The following is a 20,301-nucleotide window of genomic DNA, read 5'->3' as shown; positions in this document are numbered from 1 at the left end:
AAAAAAAAGACGTCTAGAAACCAACCCTTCCCCACCACCCTCCTGGAAAAAAAAAAAAAATCACCCCCCCCCAAAAAAAACTGAAGCACCCCAAAAAAAGGCACAAAATATTCATGACCGCGGGAAGGGATCCGCCGTGTTGCTGCCACACCAAATCCTCCCAACCTCTTGCTCTATGAAAAGTCTTCATCATGCAAAGGTGCCTAAAACAAAAAAAACCCCATGAGATTGACCAAAGAGCAGGTTTGGTCTTGATTGTAGCACTACTACTGAGCCAGTCCCCTCGTTACACCAGGGTGATCTCCACGTCCTCGATCTTCTCCGGCGCCCGGCGGTGATGCTGCGTAGGGGGCGGTGGAGCTGCTCGCACCTGGAACAGCCAGAAGCAGCTGGTGAACATCAGCAGGCTGCCAACCTTGCAGAGCTTTCACACAATCACAGGGAAAAAAAATCAGGTTGGTTGGAAAAGACCCTCAGGGTCACCAAGGCCAACCCACAACCCTGCTCTACAAGGCTCACCCCTAAACCAGAGCCCCAAGCACCACATCCAAACCACCTTCAAACACAGCCAGGCTTGGGGACTCCACCACCTCCCTGGCAACCACATTCCAGTGCCTCACCATTCTTGCTGGGAAAAAATGTTTCCTACTGTCCAGTCTAAACCTCCCCAGTCACAGCTTGAGGCCATTCCCTCTTGTTCCATCACTAATTACCTGGGAGAAGAGACCAGCACCAACCTCTCCACAACCTCCTTTCAGGTAGCTGCAGACAGCACTGAGGTCTCCTCTCAGCCTCCTCTTCTCCAAACTAACCATCCCCAGCTCCTTCAGTTGTTCTCCATCACATTTCTTCTCCAGGCCCTTCCCAGCTTCCTTGCCCTCCTCTGCCCTGGCTCCAGCACCTCCACATCTCTCTTGCATTGAGGTGCCCCAAACTGGACACAGCACTCCAGGTGTGGCCTCCCCAGAGCTGAGTGCCAGGGGACAATCCCCTCCCTGCTCCTGCTGGACACAGCATTTCCAATCCCAGCCAGGATGCCTTTGGCTTTCTTGGCCACCTGGGCACACTGCTGGCTCCTATTCAGTTGTTTGTCTATTAGAACACCCCCAGGTCCCTTTCTGCCAGGCAGCTTTCTACAGCCTAAATCCACAGCTTTGAGGGATGAGCGTCCATGGAGCTGCTCCCCACCTGCAACCTTTCACCATCAGCTGTGCTGTCATTCACCACATTATTCATCACATCTAGTGTGAGGTGTCCCTGCCCATGGCAGGGGGGTTGGAACTAAATGATCCTTGTGGTCCCTTCCAACCCTGACTGATTCTAGGATTATTAAACTAGAGCAGGGCAGATTTAAGTTGGACATTTGGAAGGAGTTCTTTGCTGTGAGGGTGGGGAGACACTGGAACAGGTTGCCCAGAGAAGCTGTAGATGCCTGATCCCTGGAAGTGTTTAAAACCAGGTTGGATGAAGCCTTGGTTTGAACCATTGCTGCTTCTCCAGCAGGCTGGCAGAGAAACCTTCTGGCCAGCACTTGGATGTCCTACCTGCTCGTCGTTCTCCACTGCATTTAGGGTCCAGTCTATGTCCTAACCCCTTGATAGGAGGGATTGGGATCAAAAATTCTTCACTAATCTACTTTATTTAATCTTTTGTGATATCTTTGTTGCCCCAAAACAGAGATTTTACCAGGAAAGGACAAAGAACAATTTAGAATCATAGAATTGCCAGGGTTGGAAGGGACCTCAAGGCTCAGCCAGTTCCAACCCCCTGCCATGGCCAGGGACACCTCACACCACAGCAGGTTGCTCACAGCCACCTCCAGCCTGGCTGCAAACACCTCCAGAGATGAGGCTTCCACCACCTCCCTGGGCAACCTGTGCCAGTCTCTCACCACCCTCATGGGGAAGAACTTTATCCTAAGGTCTAATTTAATTCTCCCCTCCTGTAGCTTGGATCCATCCCCCCCAGTCCTATCACTCCCTGACACCCTCAAAAGTCCCTCCCCAGCCTTCTTGTAGCTCCCTTCAGAAACTGGAAGGCCACAAGAAGGTCACCTCAGAGCCTTCTCTTCTCCAGACTGAAGAGCCCCAACTCTTTCAATCTGTCTCCAGACATTTCAGAATGTAATTCAGGATATTCCATTCAGGATATTCCATTCAGAATATTCAGTTCAGAATATTCCATTCAGAATATTCCCTCCAGAATATAAATTCAGAATATAACTCAAAATATTCTAATCACAATATGATTCCTGAATATCCCAAAATGCTCCTTTTTTGTTTTCCCCACTCCACACAGAATGCTGGCAAAATACAAACCTTACATCTTCACAGCATCTATATTATGGCTCTGAACTCCCTCCCCTCCCATCCCCCCAAAACTTGACTCCAAACTTAATCCTTGGGGATGGATTCTGCAAGTTCTGAAATGATTAAGTTTTCTTTTTTCCTTTTCTGGCAAAATCTCTCACTTGGGGCAACAAAGATACCAGAAAATAGGAAAGGAAATCGATAAGTGAAGTACTTTTTTTAATCCCAAACCCTCCAATCAAAGAGCTAGGAAATAAGCTGAACCCTAAATGCAGTGGGAAACCAAGGAGCAGGAAGGACATCAAAGTGCTTGGCCAGCAGATTTCTCTGCCAGCCTGCTGGAGAAGCAGCAATTGTTCAAAGCAGGTCGTTAAATGGTGCTGGGATTTATCTGAGCTCTCTGTTTCAGGTCTGTGTGCAGGGCTGGGAAGAGCAGAAATCACCTCCCAGAGCCTGGGGAGGCAGTGTGAGCCATCAAGCACCATCTCATTTACTGTCATCAGAGAGGTGATTTCCTCCCAGCATGGATTTCATGCCTCACCTGCCTCATGCAGGCAGCACAGCTCTGAAGGCAAAGGCAGAAGATGAAGGGCAGGGGGTGGGTAAGATTCAAGGTCATCTACACAATGGCTTAGTGTTTGGTTCTTCATCTCACTCTGCTCTCACATTCTGGAGCTTTCTGGCACACCTTTGGTGCTACCAAAGAGGGGTGACCAGATGGAAAGGGTCCAGAGGAGGGCCAGGAAAATGCTCAGGGGTTGGAGCAGCTCTGCTGTGAGGCCAGGCTGAGGGAGCTGGGGGTGTTCAGCCTGGAGAAGAGAAGGCTCCAGGGAGACCTCAGAGCAGCCTGCCAGGACCTGAAGGGGGCTACAAGAGGGCTGCAGAGAGACTGTTTGCAAAGGTCTGCAGGGACAGGAGGAGAGGCAATGGCTTCAAAGGAGAGCAGAGCAGATTTAGATTGGATGTGAGGAAGAAGTTCTGCAGCAGGAGGGTGGTGGAACACTGGCACAGGTTGCCCAGGGAGGTGGTTGAGGCCCCATCCCTGCAGACATTCAAGACCAGACTCAGTGTGGCCCTGGGCAGCCTGCTCTAGTTGGGGATGTCCCTGCTGACTGCTGGGAGGTCAGACTGGATGACCTTTGGAGTCCCTTCTGGCATGGACCATTCTAGGATTCTATTTCCTTATGCTGCTGATCTGAGCTCAGGTAGGTGTACACATGGTCATTGGATCTGCAGGGCACAGAGAGCCAAATCACCACCAGAGAGCTGTGCCAGCACTCTGCTTTGGAGGTACCCATCCTGATTTACCCCAAACTTGGCCTCCTGGCTTTTGGGTAGCATCAAATAAACCAAACAAGGATTCAGTCTGAACTTACAGGTCGCAGTTTGCCATAGGAAGTCTCAGGAGGGATCCGTGGAGGCTGGGAGAATCCAGGGGACTCTGAACTGAAGCTGTTCTCTGGAAGAGGAAGCAAAACCCCATCACAAACCAGCACTGAATACAGGCACATGATGGAGAGGGTCCAGAGGAGGCTGGAAGCCCTCTGCTGGGAGGCCAGGCTGAGAGAGTTGGGCTTGTTCAGCTTGGAGAAGAGAAGGCTCCAGGAAGACCTTAGAGCAGCCTTCCAATACCTGAAGGGGGCTACAGGGAAGCTGGGGAAGGATTTTTCACAAGGGCTTGTAGCAAGAGGCCAAGGGACACTGGACTGAAACTAGAGCAGGGGAGATTTAGGTTGGACATCAGGAAGATGGCAATGGCTTCAAACTACAGCAGAGCAGATTTAGATTGGGTATCAGGAAGAAGTTCTTCACTAGGAGGGTGATGGAACACTGGAACAGGTTGCCCAGGGAGGTGGTGGAGGAGGCCCCATCCTTGGAGGTATCCAAGATCAGGCTTGATGGGGCTTTGAGCAACCTGATCTAGTTGGGAATGTCTTTGCTTAGTGCAGGGAGGAAGGACAGGATGACCTCTTCCAACCCAAACCATTCTATGTCCCACAAAAAGCTTTTCCCCTCTGAGAAGCAAAACCTTCGTCCAGCTGCAATGTTTCCCTTTTTTTTTTTTTTTAACCACAAAACCTCTTACCATTAGCTGAGGGTGATCTGGGGAAGTACTGAGAACCAATTTTGTCTGGACTCTGGTAGGGACTGGTGGGAGGCTGGTCGTAGAGTGGCAGTGGTGGAAGGACATTATTAGGCTTTGGAGTTGGGGATACCTGCGGTGAAAAGAGAGGGGAGATGCAGAAAGCTTTACTCCTCCATGGTCTTTATCCACACAAGGACCTGCAGTCAGTCAGGAATCTTCACCTGGAGAACCAAATCTTAAGTTTTCATGGCCTCCTCAACTCAAACCTTAGGTTTTCATGGTCTGCTCAACACAGATGTGAAGGTTTCAGGGTCTCCTTAAAACAGATCTTAAGTTTTCAGGTTCTTTCCAACCCAAATCTTATGATTTCATGGTCTCCTCAAACTAAATGTGAAGATTTCATGGTCTCCTCAACCAAATCTTAAGGTTTCATGGTCTCCTCAAACCAAATGTTAAATTTTCATGGTCTCCCAAAACCAAATGTGGAGTTTTCATGGACTCCTCAACCAAATCTTAAGATTTCATGGTCTCCTCAAACCAAATGGTAAATTTTCATGATCTCCTCAACCAAGTCTTAAGGTTTCAGGGTCTCCTTAAAACAGGTTCTTTCCAACCCAAATCTTATGATTTCATGGTCTCCTCAAACTAAATGTGAAGATTTCATGGTCTCCTCAACCAAATCTTAAGATTTCATGGTCTCCCCAAACCAAATGTGGAGTTTTCATGGACTCCTTAACCAAATCTTAAGATTTCAGGGTCTCCTCAAACCAAAAGTTAAGTTTTCAGGGTCTCCTCAACCCAAGGTTAAACTTTCATGGTCTCTTCAGCCATATGTTAGAGGTTTTCATGGTCTCCTCAAACCAAATCTGAAGTTTTCATGGTGACCTCAGAACAAAGAATAAAAAGACTGCCAGAATTATTTTTGGGGGGGAACACACAAGTCCAGTTGTCTACCACCACAGTTCCAATGGAGAAGAGAAGGGCTGATGCTTTTCAAACAAAAGAGGGAAGATTTAGACTCTACAGAAGGAAGAAACACTTCCAGGGACATCTCATCCCTTGAAGTGTTCAAGACCAGGCTGGGTGAGGCTTTGAGCATCCTGGGCTAGAGGGAGGTGTCCCTGCCCATCACAGGGGAGGGTTGGAACTGGATGATCTTTAAGGTCCCTTCCAACTCAAACCCTTCTATATTTGTAAGAAATATTTTGCACTGAGGGGGGTGAGAAATATTTGCACTGAGGCTGCCCAGAGAGGTGGGAGATGCCCCATCCCTGGAACCATTCCAGCTGAGGCTGGATGGGGCTGGGAGCAACCTGCTCCAGTTGCAGGTGTCCCTGCTGACTGCAGGCTGGTTGGATTGGATGACCTTGGAAGGTCTCTTCAATCTAAATCATCCATGAGATGTAACATCCCATGTGACAGGACAATCTGATATAAGGATTACAGAACTTGACTGGAATGAGGACATTTGGACCAAAATCAGTGGAATTTAATACCTGCCAGCACTCTGCTCTTCAAAAATGGAGAGATTTAAGCTTGAAAACTTCAGATTTAAGTCTAAAACCATTAAATGACCAGCTTGAAGCATGAGAACATTAAATGAAAGAGCCTGTAAATATATTTTTCTTTTTTTTTTTTTTTTGGCCAGGTTCTGTTTGATGTCTTGGCCTCCACCAGAAATAAATTACAGGCAGAGGAATTTTCAAGGCTCTGAATTTTCTCCTCTGCTTCATTTTCCCTTCTCCCCAAACTCTTTTATTCACAAATCTCTTTTATGGGCCAAAAAAAAAAAAAAAGAAAAAAATTGGTAATTATGAGGCTGGGTAAGAAAGTAGAAAGGTGAACACTCAGGGTTGGCTTTTTTCCCCCCTTAAATTTGTTCTGGGTTGTTTTTTGTCCCTAAATTGGGTTTGGTTTTATTGATCCCCTACAGATTTTGGCAGCTTTGCAAAAACACCTCAGCAAGTTCCAGTCTTGAAGAGCTGAGACAGGTTGCCCAGGGAGGTTGTGGAGGGGTTCATGGCCAGGTTTGAAGGGGCCTTGAACAACCTGGGCTGGTGAGAGGTGTCCCTGTCAGTGGCAGGGGGGTTGGAACTGGATGGACTTTAAGGTCCTTTCTGCCCCAAACCATTCTATGAAGCTATGAACTCAACTTCAGCATCAAGCACCTTCTGAAAACCTTCTAAGTCAGCATGGCCAAAGCCCCAACCCTTAATCTGTAAATATTTACCTACCCAACACCTCTGAGAAGGTCTGGAATCAGAAGTGTGATTCTATGAAGAAGAGGCCAGGCTCTCAGAACAAGATGAGGAAGAAATTCTTGACAGTGAGGGTGGGGAGACACTGGAACAGGTTGCCCAGGGAGGCTGTGGAAGTCCTCTCCCTGAAGGTGTTCAAGGCCAGGTTGGATGAGGCCTTGAGCAAGCTGGGCTGGTGGGAGGTGTCCTTGCTCAGGGAGGTGGAACTGGATGACATTTAATATCCCTTCCAACCTAAACCATTCCATCTATGGATTATCAAGTCCCAAGGTGAAACACCTTTATCTTATTTTAGGAAGAAATTCTTGCCAGTGAGGGTGGGGAGACACTGGAACAGGTTGCTCAGGGAGGATGTGGATGCCCTCTCCCTGGAGGTGTTCCAGACTAGGTTGGACAAAGCCTTGCACAACCTGCTCTAGTAGAAGGTGTCCCTGCCCATGGCAGGATGGTTGGATCTTCAAGGATGAAGATGATCTTGGACAGCAAGTTCTGCATGGGGCAGCAATTTGCCATTGTGGCCAAGAGAGCCAATGGCATCCTGGGATGTATCAAGAAAGGTGCCCAGCAGGGCTAGGGAAGGTCTTCTCTCTGCTCTGCCCTGCTGAGAGCACAGCTGCAATCCTGTGTCCAGTTTGGGGCTCCCCAGTTCCAGAGAGACAGAGAGCTGCTGGAGAGAGTCCAAGGGAGAGGCAGGAGGATGCTTAGGGGACTTGAGCATCTCCCCTGGGAAGAGAGGCTGAGAGGCCTGGGGCTGTTTAGTGTGGAGAAGAGAAGGCTGAGAGGGGATCTGATCAATGTCTCTCAATGTGTGAGGGGTGGGTGTCAAGGGGAGGGGGCCAGGCTCTTGTGGGTGCTGCACAGCGATAAGCCAAGGAGCAATGGAGACAAACTTGAACAGAGAAGATTTCAGCTCAACAGGAGGAGAAACTTCTTTGGTGTGAGGGTGACAGAGCCCTGGAACAGGCTGCCCAGAGAGGTTGTGGAGTCTCCTTCTCTGGAGACTTTCTAAACCCACCTGGATGCATTCATAGAATGAGTCAGAGTTGGAAGGGACCCCAAGGATCACCTAGTTCCAACCCCCCTGCCTGTGCAGACTCCCCTGGGTGATGTTGCTCTGGCAGGGGGGTCAGACCAGATGATCTCTCGAGGTCCCTTCCAACCTTCTGACATACTCTGATTCTCTGAAGGTCCCTTCCCACCCAAACCCACTCAAGCAGTCCCTCAGTACCTGAATCTCTCCAATCCACTGAGGCTCTCCATTTTCTGAGGCTGTGAGCTCTTCAACCAGCACCGAGGGGAAGACCCCAACCCGTCCGTTGAATTCCCCTTCCCAGAAGCCATCATCCGCTTGGTTCTCCTTGTTCAGGATGCGGATGATGGCTCCCTCTGGGAAGGACAGCTCGTCGTCTGTCTGCCCCTCGTAGTCATAAAGTGCTTTCACAAAGCAGACTGCAGAAGGGAAGAGGAGAGAAAGGGGGGGGGAAAAAGTGAAAAACAAAGAGGAACTGATAGGAGGTTAACACACACAAAAAAAGCAGCAGCGCTGGAGGTAGTTCCGCAGGGGTGAGAGCAGCCCTGAAGAAAGAGCCTTGGGGGTGCTGGGTGCTGAGCAGCTCCCCAGGAGCCAGCAGTGCCCTCCTGCAGCCCTCAGGCAGCTGTGTGCTGGGCTGCAGCCAGAGGAGTGTGGGCAGCAGGGCAGCAGAGGGGATTCTGCCCCTTGGCTCTGCTCTGCTCACAGCCCACCTCCAATCCTGCCTCCAGCTCTGCTGTCCCCAGCACAAGAAGGACACAGAGCTGCTGCAGGGAGGCCAGAGGAGGCCACAAAGATGAGCCAAGGGCTGCAGCAGCTCTGCTCTGAGCACAGGCTGAGGGAGCTGGGGGTGTTCAGCCTGCAGAAGAGAAGGCTCCAGGGGCACCTCAGAGCTGCCTTGCAAGAGCTGAAGGGATCCTGCAGGAAGGCTGCAGAGAGACTTTGGCTAAGGGAGTCTAGAGCCAGGCCAAGGGGGAAGGGTTTGAAGCTGAGGCAGAGCAGGGTTAGACTGCAGCTGAGGAAGAAGTTCTTTATCAGTAGGAGGGTGGTGAGAGTCTGGCACAGGCTGCCCAGGGAAGTTGTGTCCTGCTTGGAATGAGAGGCCCAAAACTGAACCCAGGACTTCACATGCAGCCTCACCAGTGCCCGCTCCAGGAGCACAATCACTTCCCTGCTCCTGCTGGCCACACCATTGCTGATCCAGGCCAGGATGCTGGTGGCCTTTCTTGGTGAGACTCTGGAACAGGCTGCCCAGGGAGGCTGGGGATGGCTCCTCTCTAGGGGTGTTCAAGGCCAAGCTGGATGAGGCCTTGAGCAGCTGAATCTCGTTGAGAGGTGTCCCTGCTCATGGTGGGGAGGTTGAAGGAGATGATCTCTGAGGTTCCTTTCAGCCTGAGCCATTCTTTGATTCTATGATCTCAGAGGTCTTTTCCAAACCAAATGGCTGTAGAATTGCTGAGTCAAAGTATTGCAATTTTCTTTCACATTAGTTAATCTCAACTCCAAGGGGAAAGCCAGGAAAATTGTGCAGGAAAGGAGGCTGAGGGGAGACCTCATTACTCTCTTCAGCTCCCTAAAAGGAGGTTGGAGGGAGGTGGGGGTTGGGCTCTTCTGCCTCGTCTCAGGTGATAGAAGGAGAGGAAATGCCCTCAAATTGTGCCAGGGGAGGGTTAGGTTGGCCAAGAAGGCAAATACTCTCCTGGGGTGCAATAAGAAGAGTGGCCAGCAGGTCAAGGGAGGGTCTCACCCCCCCCCATTCTGCCCTAAGGAAGAATCCTGGGTCCAGGTCTGGGCTCCCCAGCTCAAGAGAGACAGGGAACTACTAGAGAGGAGACAGGGAACTACTAGAGAGGAGACAGGGAACTACTAGAGAGGAGACAGGGAACTACTAGAGAGAATGCAGGGGAAGTTGGGAAGATGCTGAGGGGCCTGGAGCAGCTCTGGGAGCAGCAAAGGCTGAGAGCCCTGGGGCTGAGAGCCTGCAGAAGAGCAGCCCCAGAGGGGAGCTGAGCAATGCTCAGCAAGAGCTCAAGGGGCTGTGGGGGGCAAGAGCCTGGGGCTGGCATCTGCTGAGTGCTGCCCAGGGACAGCCCAAGGGCAAATGGGCACAAACTGGAACCCAGGAGGTTCCATCTGAACGTGAAGAGCAAATTCTTTGTTGTGAGGGTGCTGGAGGCCTGGAGCAGGCTGCCCAGAGAGGTTGTGGAGTCTCCTTGTGTGGAGAGCTTCCAACCCCCCCTGGCCTTTGTGCTCCTGAGCAAGCTGCTGTGGGAGCCCTGCTGGAGCAGGGAGGGGTTGGACTGGATGAGCTCCAGAGGTCCCATGCTGGGATTCTGGGATTACTGAGAAATAAGGAGAAATTCTCACCTGGAACATCCAAAGTGGAACTGCAGAATGCCTCTGAGAAGGTTAATAGACCAATTATTTACTTAATTTGCCCCAGGGGAGGTTTAGGTTGGAGATTAGGTAAAATTCCTTTGCTGCAAGAGTGGTCAGGAATTGGAACAGGCTGCCCAGGGAGGTGGTGGAGACCCCATCCCTGGAGGTGTTGGACATGGCACTTGGGGATATGGTTGGTGTTAGGTTGGATTTGATGATCTTGGAGGTCTTTTCCAACCTTAATGCTTCTATGATTGTGTGAGATCAGTATTGTTTAATGGCCATGGTGGTGTTTCCATGACTCTGTGATCTCTGGCTGGGGGTGGGGAGGATTTCAAAGCCATAAATGTGGCCCTGAGGATCATGGTTGAATGACTGTGGTGGTGTTGGGCTGATGCTTGGACTTGATGATCTTAGAGGCTTTTCCCAACCCAACCCATTCTGTGATGCTGAGGTTTTACTTATCGGTGCTTACCACTGGAGTCTCCATTCAGGCTGCCTGAGACCAAATCAGCCTCAGTGGAGTTGTTGGAGGTGTGTGACCTACTGTCCAGAGCTGCCAGGGACTGCAGCATGCTCAGCAGGCTGCTGGAGGTGGGGAACTGCAGGTACTTCTCTGGCACATAGCCTACCTGCCCTGCTTTGTTCCGTGCCTGCAAAGAAAGGACAGCAAAGATGGTCTGCTTCTGAGAGCTGCAAACAACCCAAAGCCTCCCTCCTGGCCCAAGTTCTGTTTCTAGAAGGGCCCCAAAAAATGGGGGAGGGTGATAGGATGAAAGGCAATGGCTTCAAACTAGAGGAGAGCAGATTAGGATTGGATGTCAGGAACAAGTTCTGCGCCATGAGGGTGGTGGAACACTGGAACAGGTTGCCCAGGGAGGTCCCATCCCTGGAGATATTCAAAATGAGGCTTGACAGGGCTGTGGGCAACCTGATCTAGGTGAGGATGTCCCTGCTGAGTGCAGAGGGGGTTGGACAGGATGACCTTTGGAGGTCCTTTCCAACCCAGACCATTCTACGATCACCGAGCTGCAGCACTCTGCTGTGAGGCCAGGCTGAGAGAGCTGGGGTTGTTCAGCCTGGAGAAGAGAAGGCTCCAGGGAGACCTTCTGGTGGCCTTCCAGTACCTGAAGGGGGCTACAGGAGAGCTGGGGAGGGGCTTGTAGTGATAGGATGAGGGGCAATGGATTGAGACTAGAGCAGGGCAGATTTAGATTGGACACCAGGAAGAAGTTCTTTACAGTGAGGGTGGTGGAACTCTGGAACAGGTTGCCCAGGGAGGTGGTGGAGGTGCCACCCCTGGAGACATTCAAGGTCAAACTTGAAGGGGATCTGGTGGAGATGTCCCTTCTGACTGTAGGGGGGTTGGAATAGATGACCTTGGAAGGCTCCTTCCAACCTGTTCCAAGATTCTAGTGAAAAGAAAACTCAGGTGCAGGATACCTTCACCCAGTCTTCCATATCTCCATCTTCAATAACCTCCAAGACCTCATGCTCCTCTATGGTCAGTTCATCTGGCTGAGAAGCCTGGAGTGCAGAAAGAGAAGATCAGACAACAGAAGTGGGTTGGGAGGCATGAGACAGGCAGCCTAAAGAACCTTCTCATCAGGTTTTGATTCAGAACTTAGGTTTTTCACCAACTTGAAGATTTTGTGAGGTGCCAGGCTCTGGAACATCTTAATTAGGGTTTTTTTCTGTACACCTCCTGACACCTCAGGCCCCTTTGTCACTTCAGAGGGCACATGGAAGCACCCTGGGTACCACCCAATGTGCTGAACCCTAATTACTTTTGAAACCCTACTCACTCCCTACTCCACTTCTTCTCCTGGCTCCACCAGGGGGGTGATTTACAGCTGACCTGGCAGCATGAGCAGAAGGAAAAAGCATGGCTGCAGCTCACCAGCAGAGCTTTAACTCCTGAGAGGGGAGCTTCACTCTTAGAGCATGAAGAAGAGCTCCCACAGAAGTTACATCTATTGCTTGTTGCTCCACAGAGAAAGACCTTGGAGTGCTGGTGGACAGCAAGCTCTGCATGGGACAGCAATGTGCCTGTGTGACTTCACATCATAAATCATCTCCTCATCCTCAGATCAGCTCAGGCAGACCATTCCCAACACAGCAGCAGCACTTCCCAGCAAGGAGTGGGAGCAGCTCTGCCAGCTGAATTAACACCAGCCCCCACCTCCAGCCCCTGGGCACCTGAGAACAATCAGCCTCTGCCTCTCTCCTTGGCTAATCATTTGCAGTGACCTCTCCACAATGATCTGCAGCAGCAGCAGCAGCTCTGCTGCCTGGGGGTTTCCTTTCTAGGGACATTCAACTGCCTGACATGGAAGAGAGCCAAAAGGATCCTGGGGGGCAGCAAGAAAAGTGTGGGCAGCAGGGCTGGGGAGGTTCTGCTCCCTCTCTGCTCTGCTCTGCCCTGCTGAGAGCACAGCTGCAATCCTGTGTCCAGTTTGGGGCTCCCCAGTTGAAGAGAGACAGAGAGCTGCTGGAGAGAGTCCAAGGGAGAGGCAGGAGGATGCTTAGGGGACTTGAGCATCTCCCCTGGGAAGAGAGGCTGAGAGGCCTGGGGCTGTTTAGTGTGGAGAAGAGAAGGCTGAGAGGGGATCTGATCAATGTCTCTCAATGTGTGAGGGGTGGGTGTCAAGGGGAGGGGGCCAGGCTCTTGTGGGTGCTGCACAGTGATAAGCCAAGGAGCAATGGAGACAAACTTGAACAGAGAAGGTTTCAGCTCAACAGGAGGAGAAACTTCTTTGGTGTGAGGGTGACAGAGCCCTGGAGCAGGCTGCCCAGGGGGGTTGTGGAGTCTCCTTCTCTGGAGCCTTTCCAACCCCAGCTGGATGCATTCCTGTGCAGACTCCCCTGGGTGATGCTGCTCTGGCAGGGGGGTTGGACCTGATGATCTCTGGAGGTCCCTTCCAACCTCTAATATTCTGTGACACTGTGATAGTAGTAGTGATAACAAACCTTGTATGAATAAACAACTTTGCAGGTGAGAGGATAGTTTCGTAGAGTACCAGAAGGACTGGAGCTGCTGTCATCAAAAACATCCAGGCTGTCTTCAAACTCTTCCCCTTCCTCCTTCTCTGCATCAGCATTGATCTAGGAAAGCAAAGACAATTGGGCATCACAGCAGGAAATCAAAATCAGTGGAGAAATAACAACAGGAATGTATTGGTCAATGTTCTTCAGTGCTGCTATTTATGACTTAGGATTATAGAATCATAGAATCAGGCAGGGTTGGAAGGGACCAACAAGGATCATCCTGTTCCAACCCCCCTGCCATGGGCAGGGACACCTCACACTACATCAGGCTGGCCAGAGCCTGATTATTGAAACTGGACCAAAAAATTAAAAAAAAAAAAAAAAAAAAAAAAAAAAAAAAAAAAACACCCAAACCCCAAATGAGTAAATAGTTGAGTACTCATTGGGTGCTGGGAGGTGAGAAGCTGGAGATGAGCTGGCACTGAGCACTGCCAGCCCAGAGCCTGATCCCCAGCAGTGTGGGCAGCAGGGGCAGGGAGGGGATTCTGCCCCTCTGCTGTGCTCTGCTCAGACCCCACCTGCAGTGCTGGGGCAGCTCTGGAGTCCTCAGCACAGCACAGCCAGGGAGCTGCTGGAGCAGGGCCAGAGGAGGCCACAGCCATGCTGGGAGGACTGGAAGAGAGAGAGAGGCTGAGAGAGTTGGGGGAGTTCAGCCTAAAGAGAAGAAGGTCTCCAGGGACACCTTCTGGTGGCCTTTCAGGACTTAAAGTGGTCTACAAGAAAGATGGGGAGGGACAGTTTAGCAGAGCAAGAGGTGATGTGTTTAAACTCAAAGAGGGAGATTCAGACTGGAGAGAAGGGAGAAATGTTTGCCCCTGAGGGTGGTGAGAGCCTGTCCCAGGGTGCCCAGAGAGAGGTGAGAGATGCTCCTTCCCTGGAACCATCCCAGGTCAGGTTGGCTGGGGCTCTGAGCAACCTGCTCTAGTTGCAGACATCCTTTGATTACCTTGAAAAGTCCCTTCCAAACCCAAACCACTCTGTGATTCTTCAACATTCAAGGCAGGAATTCTCAAATAACATCAGGAAAGGAATCATCAAAGCAAGCAAAGAAAGGGAATGCAAAGAACAAGAGCTGTGCCTAAATTACATCCTGGCTGACCTCAGCTCTGTCTCCTCAGTCAAGCACAGGCTCCTGGACTTTAAAAAAGGAGATTTTGGAAGCTCTACATAAGCTGTGAAACAGTGACCAAGGGATTTTGGAGAGGGTATTTTAGAGGAATAGCAAAGAATTTAATGGGGGGAGGGGGGAAAAAAGAGTCTTAGAGGACTAAAATATTCCTGGACCTGTGACCATGAGTTACAGAATGAAACTGCAGTGGAAATCCTGCAAGTTGCAATAACCTAATAAAAGAATCATGCTCCCAGCTGGTGTGTCCTCCAGGATGGGTCTGCTGCAGTTGGCAGAGGTATTGAGAGCTCTTGAATGCAAGAAAGGATTTAAACCTGGCTAAGAAAGCTGAAATTTGATGTTGGGTATTAGGAGAAATTCCTTTCCTGGTCTGAGGAGGAGCAGCTGAGGGAGCTGGGGTGGTTTAGTCTGGAGAAGAGGAGGCTGAGGGGAGACTTCATTGCTCTGCACAACTCACTGAAAGGAGGTTGCAGTGAGGTGGGGGTTGGGCTCTTCTGCCTAGTCTCAGGTGATAGAAGGAGAGGAAATGGTCTGAAATTGTGTCAGGGGAGAGTTAGGTTGGAGATGAGGAAGAATTTGTTTGCTGCAGGAGTGGTCAGGGGTTGGAACAGGCTGCCCAGGGAGGTGGTGGAGTCCCCATCCCTGGAGGAGTTCAAGAAACCTGTGGCCATGGTGTGATGGCCATGGTGGGGTTGAAGGTTGGACTCAATGATCTCTTCCAAGGTCATTTCCAACCTTACTGATCCCATGATTCTGCCCTGCCTTTTGCTGCATCTGACCCATGCCCCAGCAGCCCAAGCTGACATTCAGCTGACAGCCATATGGAACACTATGGAAATTTGTGCATCATGTCTAGAAAGGCTCAAACATCTGCTCCTGCTTTTCTAGCAGGAGGAGGAAAAGCAGATTTGAGTTTTCAGTCTGTGTGTGGGCTGCTCAGACTCGAATAGGAGGCACACAGACAGCAAAGAGCATTAATGAGACAGAGAGAAGTCAGCAGCAGGTTTCCTGGAGCTCATCTCTCTCCAGAGTCTGGGAACACCATGAGCAAGGAGGAAATGTCTCAGCCACAATGACACTGAATGAGCAGAAAGCAAAGAGAGGAATAAATGCAGGTAGGAAGAGGTGGATCATACATCTGAAACAAGGGATGCAAACACATATCTGGTTTGGAATCATGGAGGTTGGAAAAGACCTTGAAGATCATGGAGTCCAACTCTGGACCCAGCACTGCCAGGTCATCACCAAACCATGGCCCTCAGCACCACATCTCCACAGCTTTTCAATCCCTCCAGGGGTGGGGACTCCACCACTGCTCTGGGTGACCTGCTCCAGGCCTTGACAACCCTTTGAGGGAAGAAATTGTTCCTCATGTCCAACCTAAAGCTCCCCTGGGGCAACTTGAGGCTGTTTCCTCTTGTCCTACACTTGTTACTGGGGAGGAGAGACCAATCCCCACCTGGCTCCAGCCTCCTTTCAGGGAGCTGTAGAGAGCAATGAGGTCTCCCCTCAGCCTCCTCTCCAGGCTCAACACCCCCAGCTCCCTCAGCTGCTCCTCCCCAGCCCTGTTCTCTAGACCCCTCCCCAGCTTTGTTGCCCTTCTCTGGCCCTGTTCCAGCCCTGAATGTCCTTCTGGAAGTGGAGGGTCCAAAACTGAACACAGGATTCCAGGTGTGGCTTCACCAGTGCTGAATACAGGTGGACAAATCCTGCCCTGGTCCTGCTGCCCACACTGTTTTGATCCAAGTCAGGATGCTGGTGGCCTTCTTGGCCACCTGAGCACACTGCTGGGCATATGCATTGGATTTTGTGGCATGTCCTACACTAAAAGAGATCCAATAATAAACAACAACAACAACAAAATTACCAAAAGCCTTTTCCTTGTCTCTCCTCAGAAATGTAGAGACCTTAGCAGCCACAGTGGACATAGAAGAGAAAGCTCTGGGAAGATCTTCTGGTGGCCTTCTAGGACTTAAAGGAGCTGAGAAGAAAGCTGGGGACAGACTTTTGAGCAGGGCCTGTGGTGACAGGACAAGGGGGGATGGTTTGGAACTCAAAGAGGGAGATTCAGACTGGAGGGAAGGAGGAAATGTTTTACACTGAGGGTGGTGAGACCCTGGGTCAAGTTGCCCAAAGAGGTGGGAGATGTCAAATCCCTGGAAGCACTGCAGGTCAGGTTGGTTGGGGCTCTAGTTGAAGATGTCCCTGCTCACTGGAGGGGGTTTGGACTAGAAAACCTTCAATGGTCCCTCCAACCCCATTCTAAGATCTCCCCCTAATTGCACTGCTGTAGTAGGTGAAATGAAGACAGCAGCATCAAGGCACCAAAGCAGCTTTCTTCTTTCTAGCTCTTTGAAGGAAAACATCTCAAGAGCTTTGCTGATCCAAGGGTGTGGTGACAAACCCCACCAGAAAGCAAAGCTGTGCATGCCAGGGGGAGGCTGCTCTCTGAATCACAGAAACATAGAATCACAGAATTGTCAGGGTTGGAAGGGAGCTCAAGGCTCAGCCAGTTCCAACCCCCTGCCATGGGCAGGGACACCTCACACCACAGCAGGTTGCTCACAGCCACATCCAGCCTGGCTGCAAACCCCTCCAGGGATGAGGCTTCCACCACCTCCCTGGGCAGCCTGTGCCAGGCTCTCACCACCCTCATGGGGAAGAATTTCTTCCTAACATCCAATCTGAATCTCTCCACTTCTAGTTTTGCTCCATCCCCTCCAGTCTTTTCACTCCCTGACACCCTCAAAAGTCCCTCCCCAGCTTTCTTGTAGCCCCCTGCAGATACTGGAAGGCCACAAGAAGGTCACCTCAGAGCCTTCTCTTCTCCAGGCTGAATAGCCCCAACTCTCTCAGCCTGTCTCCATAGGAGAGGAGCTCCAGCCCTCTGCTCATCCTTGTGGCCCTTCTCTGGACACAAAGCTTTGCCTGCTGCTCAAGGATGCAGTGAAAAATGCTGCTTGGGATTTGCTGCAGTAACTCTTCAGGCTCAGAGGATGTTAGGGGTTGAAAGGGACCTCTGGAGATCATGAGTCCAACCCCCCCTGCCAGAGCAGGACCATAGAATCCAGCACAGGTCACACAGGAACACATCCAGATGGGGCTGGAAAGGCTCCAGAGAAGGAGACTCCACAACCTCTCTGGGCAGCCTGTTCCAGTGCTCTGGGACCCTCACAGGGAAGAAGTTCCTCCTCATGTTGAGGTGGAACCTCCTGTGCTGGAGTTTCTATCCATTGCCCCTTGTCCTATCCCAGGGTGCAGGTGAGCAGAGCCTGTCCCCTCCCTCTTGACCCCCAGCCCTCAGCTATTGATAAACATTTATTAAATCCCCTCTCAGCCTTCTCCTCTCCACACTAACCACCCCCAGGGCTCTCAGCCTCTCCTCACCAGGCAGGGCTCCAGTCCCCTCAGCATCCTTGGAGCCCTCCCTTGGACTCTCTCCAGCAGATCCCTGTCCCTCCTGAACTGGGGAGCCCAGAACTGGATGCAATATTCCAGGTGAGGTCTCAGCAGAGCAGAGTAGAGGGGGAGGAGAACCTCCCTGGATCTGTTGGCCACACTCCTCTGAATGCACCCCAGGACCCCATTGGCCTTCTTGGCCACCAGGGCACATTGCTTTCCCATGGATAATTTGTTCTCCACCAGCACCCCCAGGTCCTTCTCCCCAGGGCTGCTCTCCAGCAGATCCCCTCCCAGCCTGTCCTGCTGCAGCTGATTCTTCCTTCCCAGCTGCAGCACTCTGCACTTCTCTTTGCTGAACCTCATCAGGCTCCTCTCTGCCCAGCTCTCAGTCTGTCCAAGCATCCTCAGTTGGGTCAGAGTGCTCAGAATTCCACCTAGGGGCTGCCCTCCTCTGGCCTGCCAAGGTCAACAGCATCTTTTTTCTCTTTTCACACAGGAGTCTGTGTAAGTGGCAGAGGGGAAAACAAGCAGCAGAGTGGAGCCTCCCACACCAGGGCATCTGCTGGCTCACCAGGGACTCGCACAGGGTTTGGCACCAGGGCCAACGCTTGGCAGAGCTCCTGAGGCAGAGAACAAGGTGTTGAGTGCCAGCCAAGGTGCACAACAGGAAGTTAAAGAGGTGGAGTACAAGAAGAAAGGGCAAAGCAGGCTGTTAGACACAGCCATGTTACACAGGCTCAGCTCTCCTGCCTAGGAAGGAGCTGAAGTGAAAGTTGGCAGAAGAATTCCTTTGGGATTTGGGGAGGCTGAAGCTTGGGTCTGCTTACTCTGATCAACAATTATCCTGCTGAGCATGGAACAAAGCCTGCAGGGACAGGCCATGCAGAGGGGTGACTGTGACAGCTTCTACTGCAAGTCACTCTCCCTGTGTTTGTGTGTGTGATGTCCTAGAACAATGTCCCAACACCCTGAAGAACATCCAAACACCCTGAAGAACATCCCAACATCCTTAAGAACATCCAAACATCCTTAAGAACATCCCAACACCCTGAAGAACATCCCAACATCCTTAAGAACATCCCAACACCCTAAAGAACATCCCAACATCCTTAAGAACATCCCAACACCCTAAAGAACATTCCCAAAACCCTGAAGAACATTCCCCAAACCCTGAAGAACATCCCAACACCCTGAAGAACATCCCAACACCCTGAAGAACATTCCCCAAACCCTGAAGAACATCCCAACACCCTGAAGAACATCCCAACACCCTGAAGAACATTCCCCAAACCCTGAAGAACATCCCAACACCCTGAAGAGCATCCCAACTCCTTGAAGAAACATCCCAACACCCTTATAGAGCATCCCAACACCATGAAGAACATCCCAACATCCTTAAGAACATCTCAAGACCCTGAAGAACAACATCCTAACACCCTGAAGAACATCCCAAAACCCTTAAGAACATCCCAGCACCCTGAAGAACATCCTAACACCCTGAAGAACATCCAAACACCCTGAAGAACATCCCAAAACACTTAAGAACATCCCAAGACCATGAAAAACAGCCCAACACCCTGAAGAACATCCCAACATCCTTAAGAACATCCCAACACCCTGAAGAACATCCCAACATCACGAAGAACATCTCAAAACCCTTAAGAACATCCCAGCACCCTGAAGAACATCCCAACATCCTTAAGAACATCTCAAAACCCTTAAGAACATCCCAACACCCTGAAGAACATCTCAACATCCTTAAGAACATCCCAACTCCCTGAAGAACATCCCAACAGCCTGAAGAACATCCCAACACCATGAAAAACAGCCCAACATCCTGAAGAACATCTCAACATCCTTAAGAACATGCCAACTCCCTGAAGAACATCCCAACATCCTGAAGAACATCTCAAAACCCTGAAGAACATTCCAACACCCTGAAGAACATCCCAACACCATGAAAAACAGCCCAACACCCTGCAGAACATCCCAACATCCTTAAGAACATCCCAAAACCATGAAGAACATCCCAATATCCTTAAGAAGAACATCCCAGCACCCTGCAGAACATCTCAAGACCATGAAGAACATCCCAACACCCTAAAGACCATCCCAACATCCTTAAGAAGAACATCCCAACACCCTGAAGAACATCCCAACAGCCTGAAGAAGAACATCCCAACAGCCTGAAGAAGAACATCCCAACACCCTGAAGAACATCCCAACAGCCTGAAGAGAACATCCCGACAGCCTGAAGAAGAACATCCCAACAGCCTGAAGAAGAACATCCCAACTTCCTTAAGAAGAACATCCCAACAGCCTGAAGAAAGCAGAGTGGATTCAGTAGTGTCAGGACTTGCTGAGGCTCCATTCAATGCCTGCTCACAGAATTCCAGCGTGGCAGGGGTTGGAAGTGACCTCTGGAGATCATCTAGTCCAACCCCCCTGGCAAGGTAACTTTCTTTGAAGCATCTTGGAGGCAAACTGACCAAACCTTCAGGAATTTTATTTTAGTCACAGAGTAACAGAAGTCTGTTTTGATTGGAAAAGCTCTCTAAGATCACCCAGTCCAACCTTCAGCCCAGCACCACCATGGCCATCCAACCATGGCCACAGGTTTCTTGAACTCCTCCAGGGATGGGGACTCCGCCACCTCCCTG

The 20,301-nt window shown here is 50.8% G+C and overlaps 1 protein-coding gene across 1 annotated transcript in view; it reads right to left on the bottom strand.

Annotated features, from left to right (window-relative positions):
- Nucleotides 1-286: 286 nt before the first annotated feature.
- The window catches only part of FCHSD2 (FCH and double SH3 domains 2), a 244,621-nt gene continuing 224,606 nt past the window's right edge, over nt 287-20,301 (bottom strand). Inside the window, exons 14-20 of the mRNA XM_054385172.1 lie at nt 13,033-13,167; nt 11,506-11,589; nt 10,538-10,715; nt 7,882-8,102; nt 4,396-4,525; nt 3,686-3,768; nt 287-370 (exon numbers count right to left, since the gene is read on the bottom strand). Of these exons, the coding sequence (XP_054241147.1) occupies nt 287-370; nt 3,686-3,768; nt 4,396-4,525; nt 7,882-8,102; nt 10,538-10,715; nt 11,506-11,589; nt 13,033-13,167 (915 nt within the window). The remainder of the gene's footprint in view (nt 371-3,685; nt 3,769-4,395; nt 4,526-7,881; nt 8,103-10,537; nt 10,716-11,505; nt 11,590-13,032; nt 13,168-20,301) is intronic.

Source organism: Indicator indicator, chromosome 1 (genome assembly GCF_027791375.1).
Source record: "Indicator indicator isolate 239-I01 chromosome 1, UM_Iind_1.1, whole genome shotgun sequence".
NCBI lineage: Eukaryota > Metazoa > Chordata > Aves > Piciformes > Indicatoridae > Indicator > Indicator indicator.
Note: the sequence above shows the minus strand (reverse complement) of the source record. Positions and strands in the feature narration are given on the sequence as shown.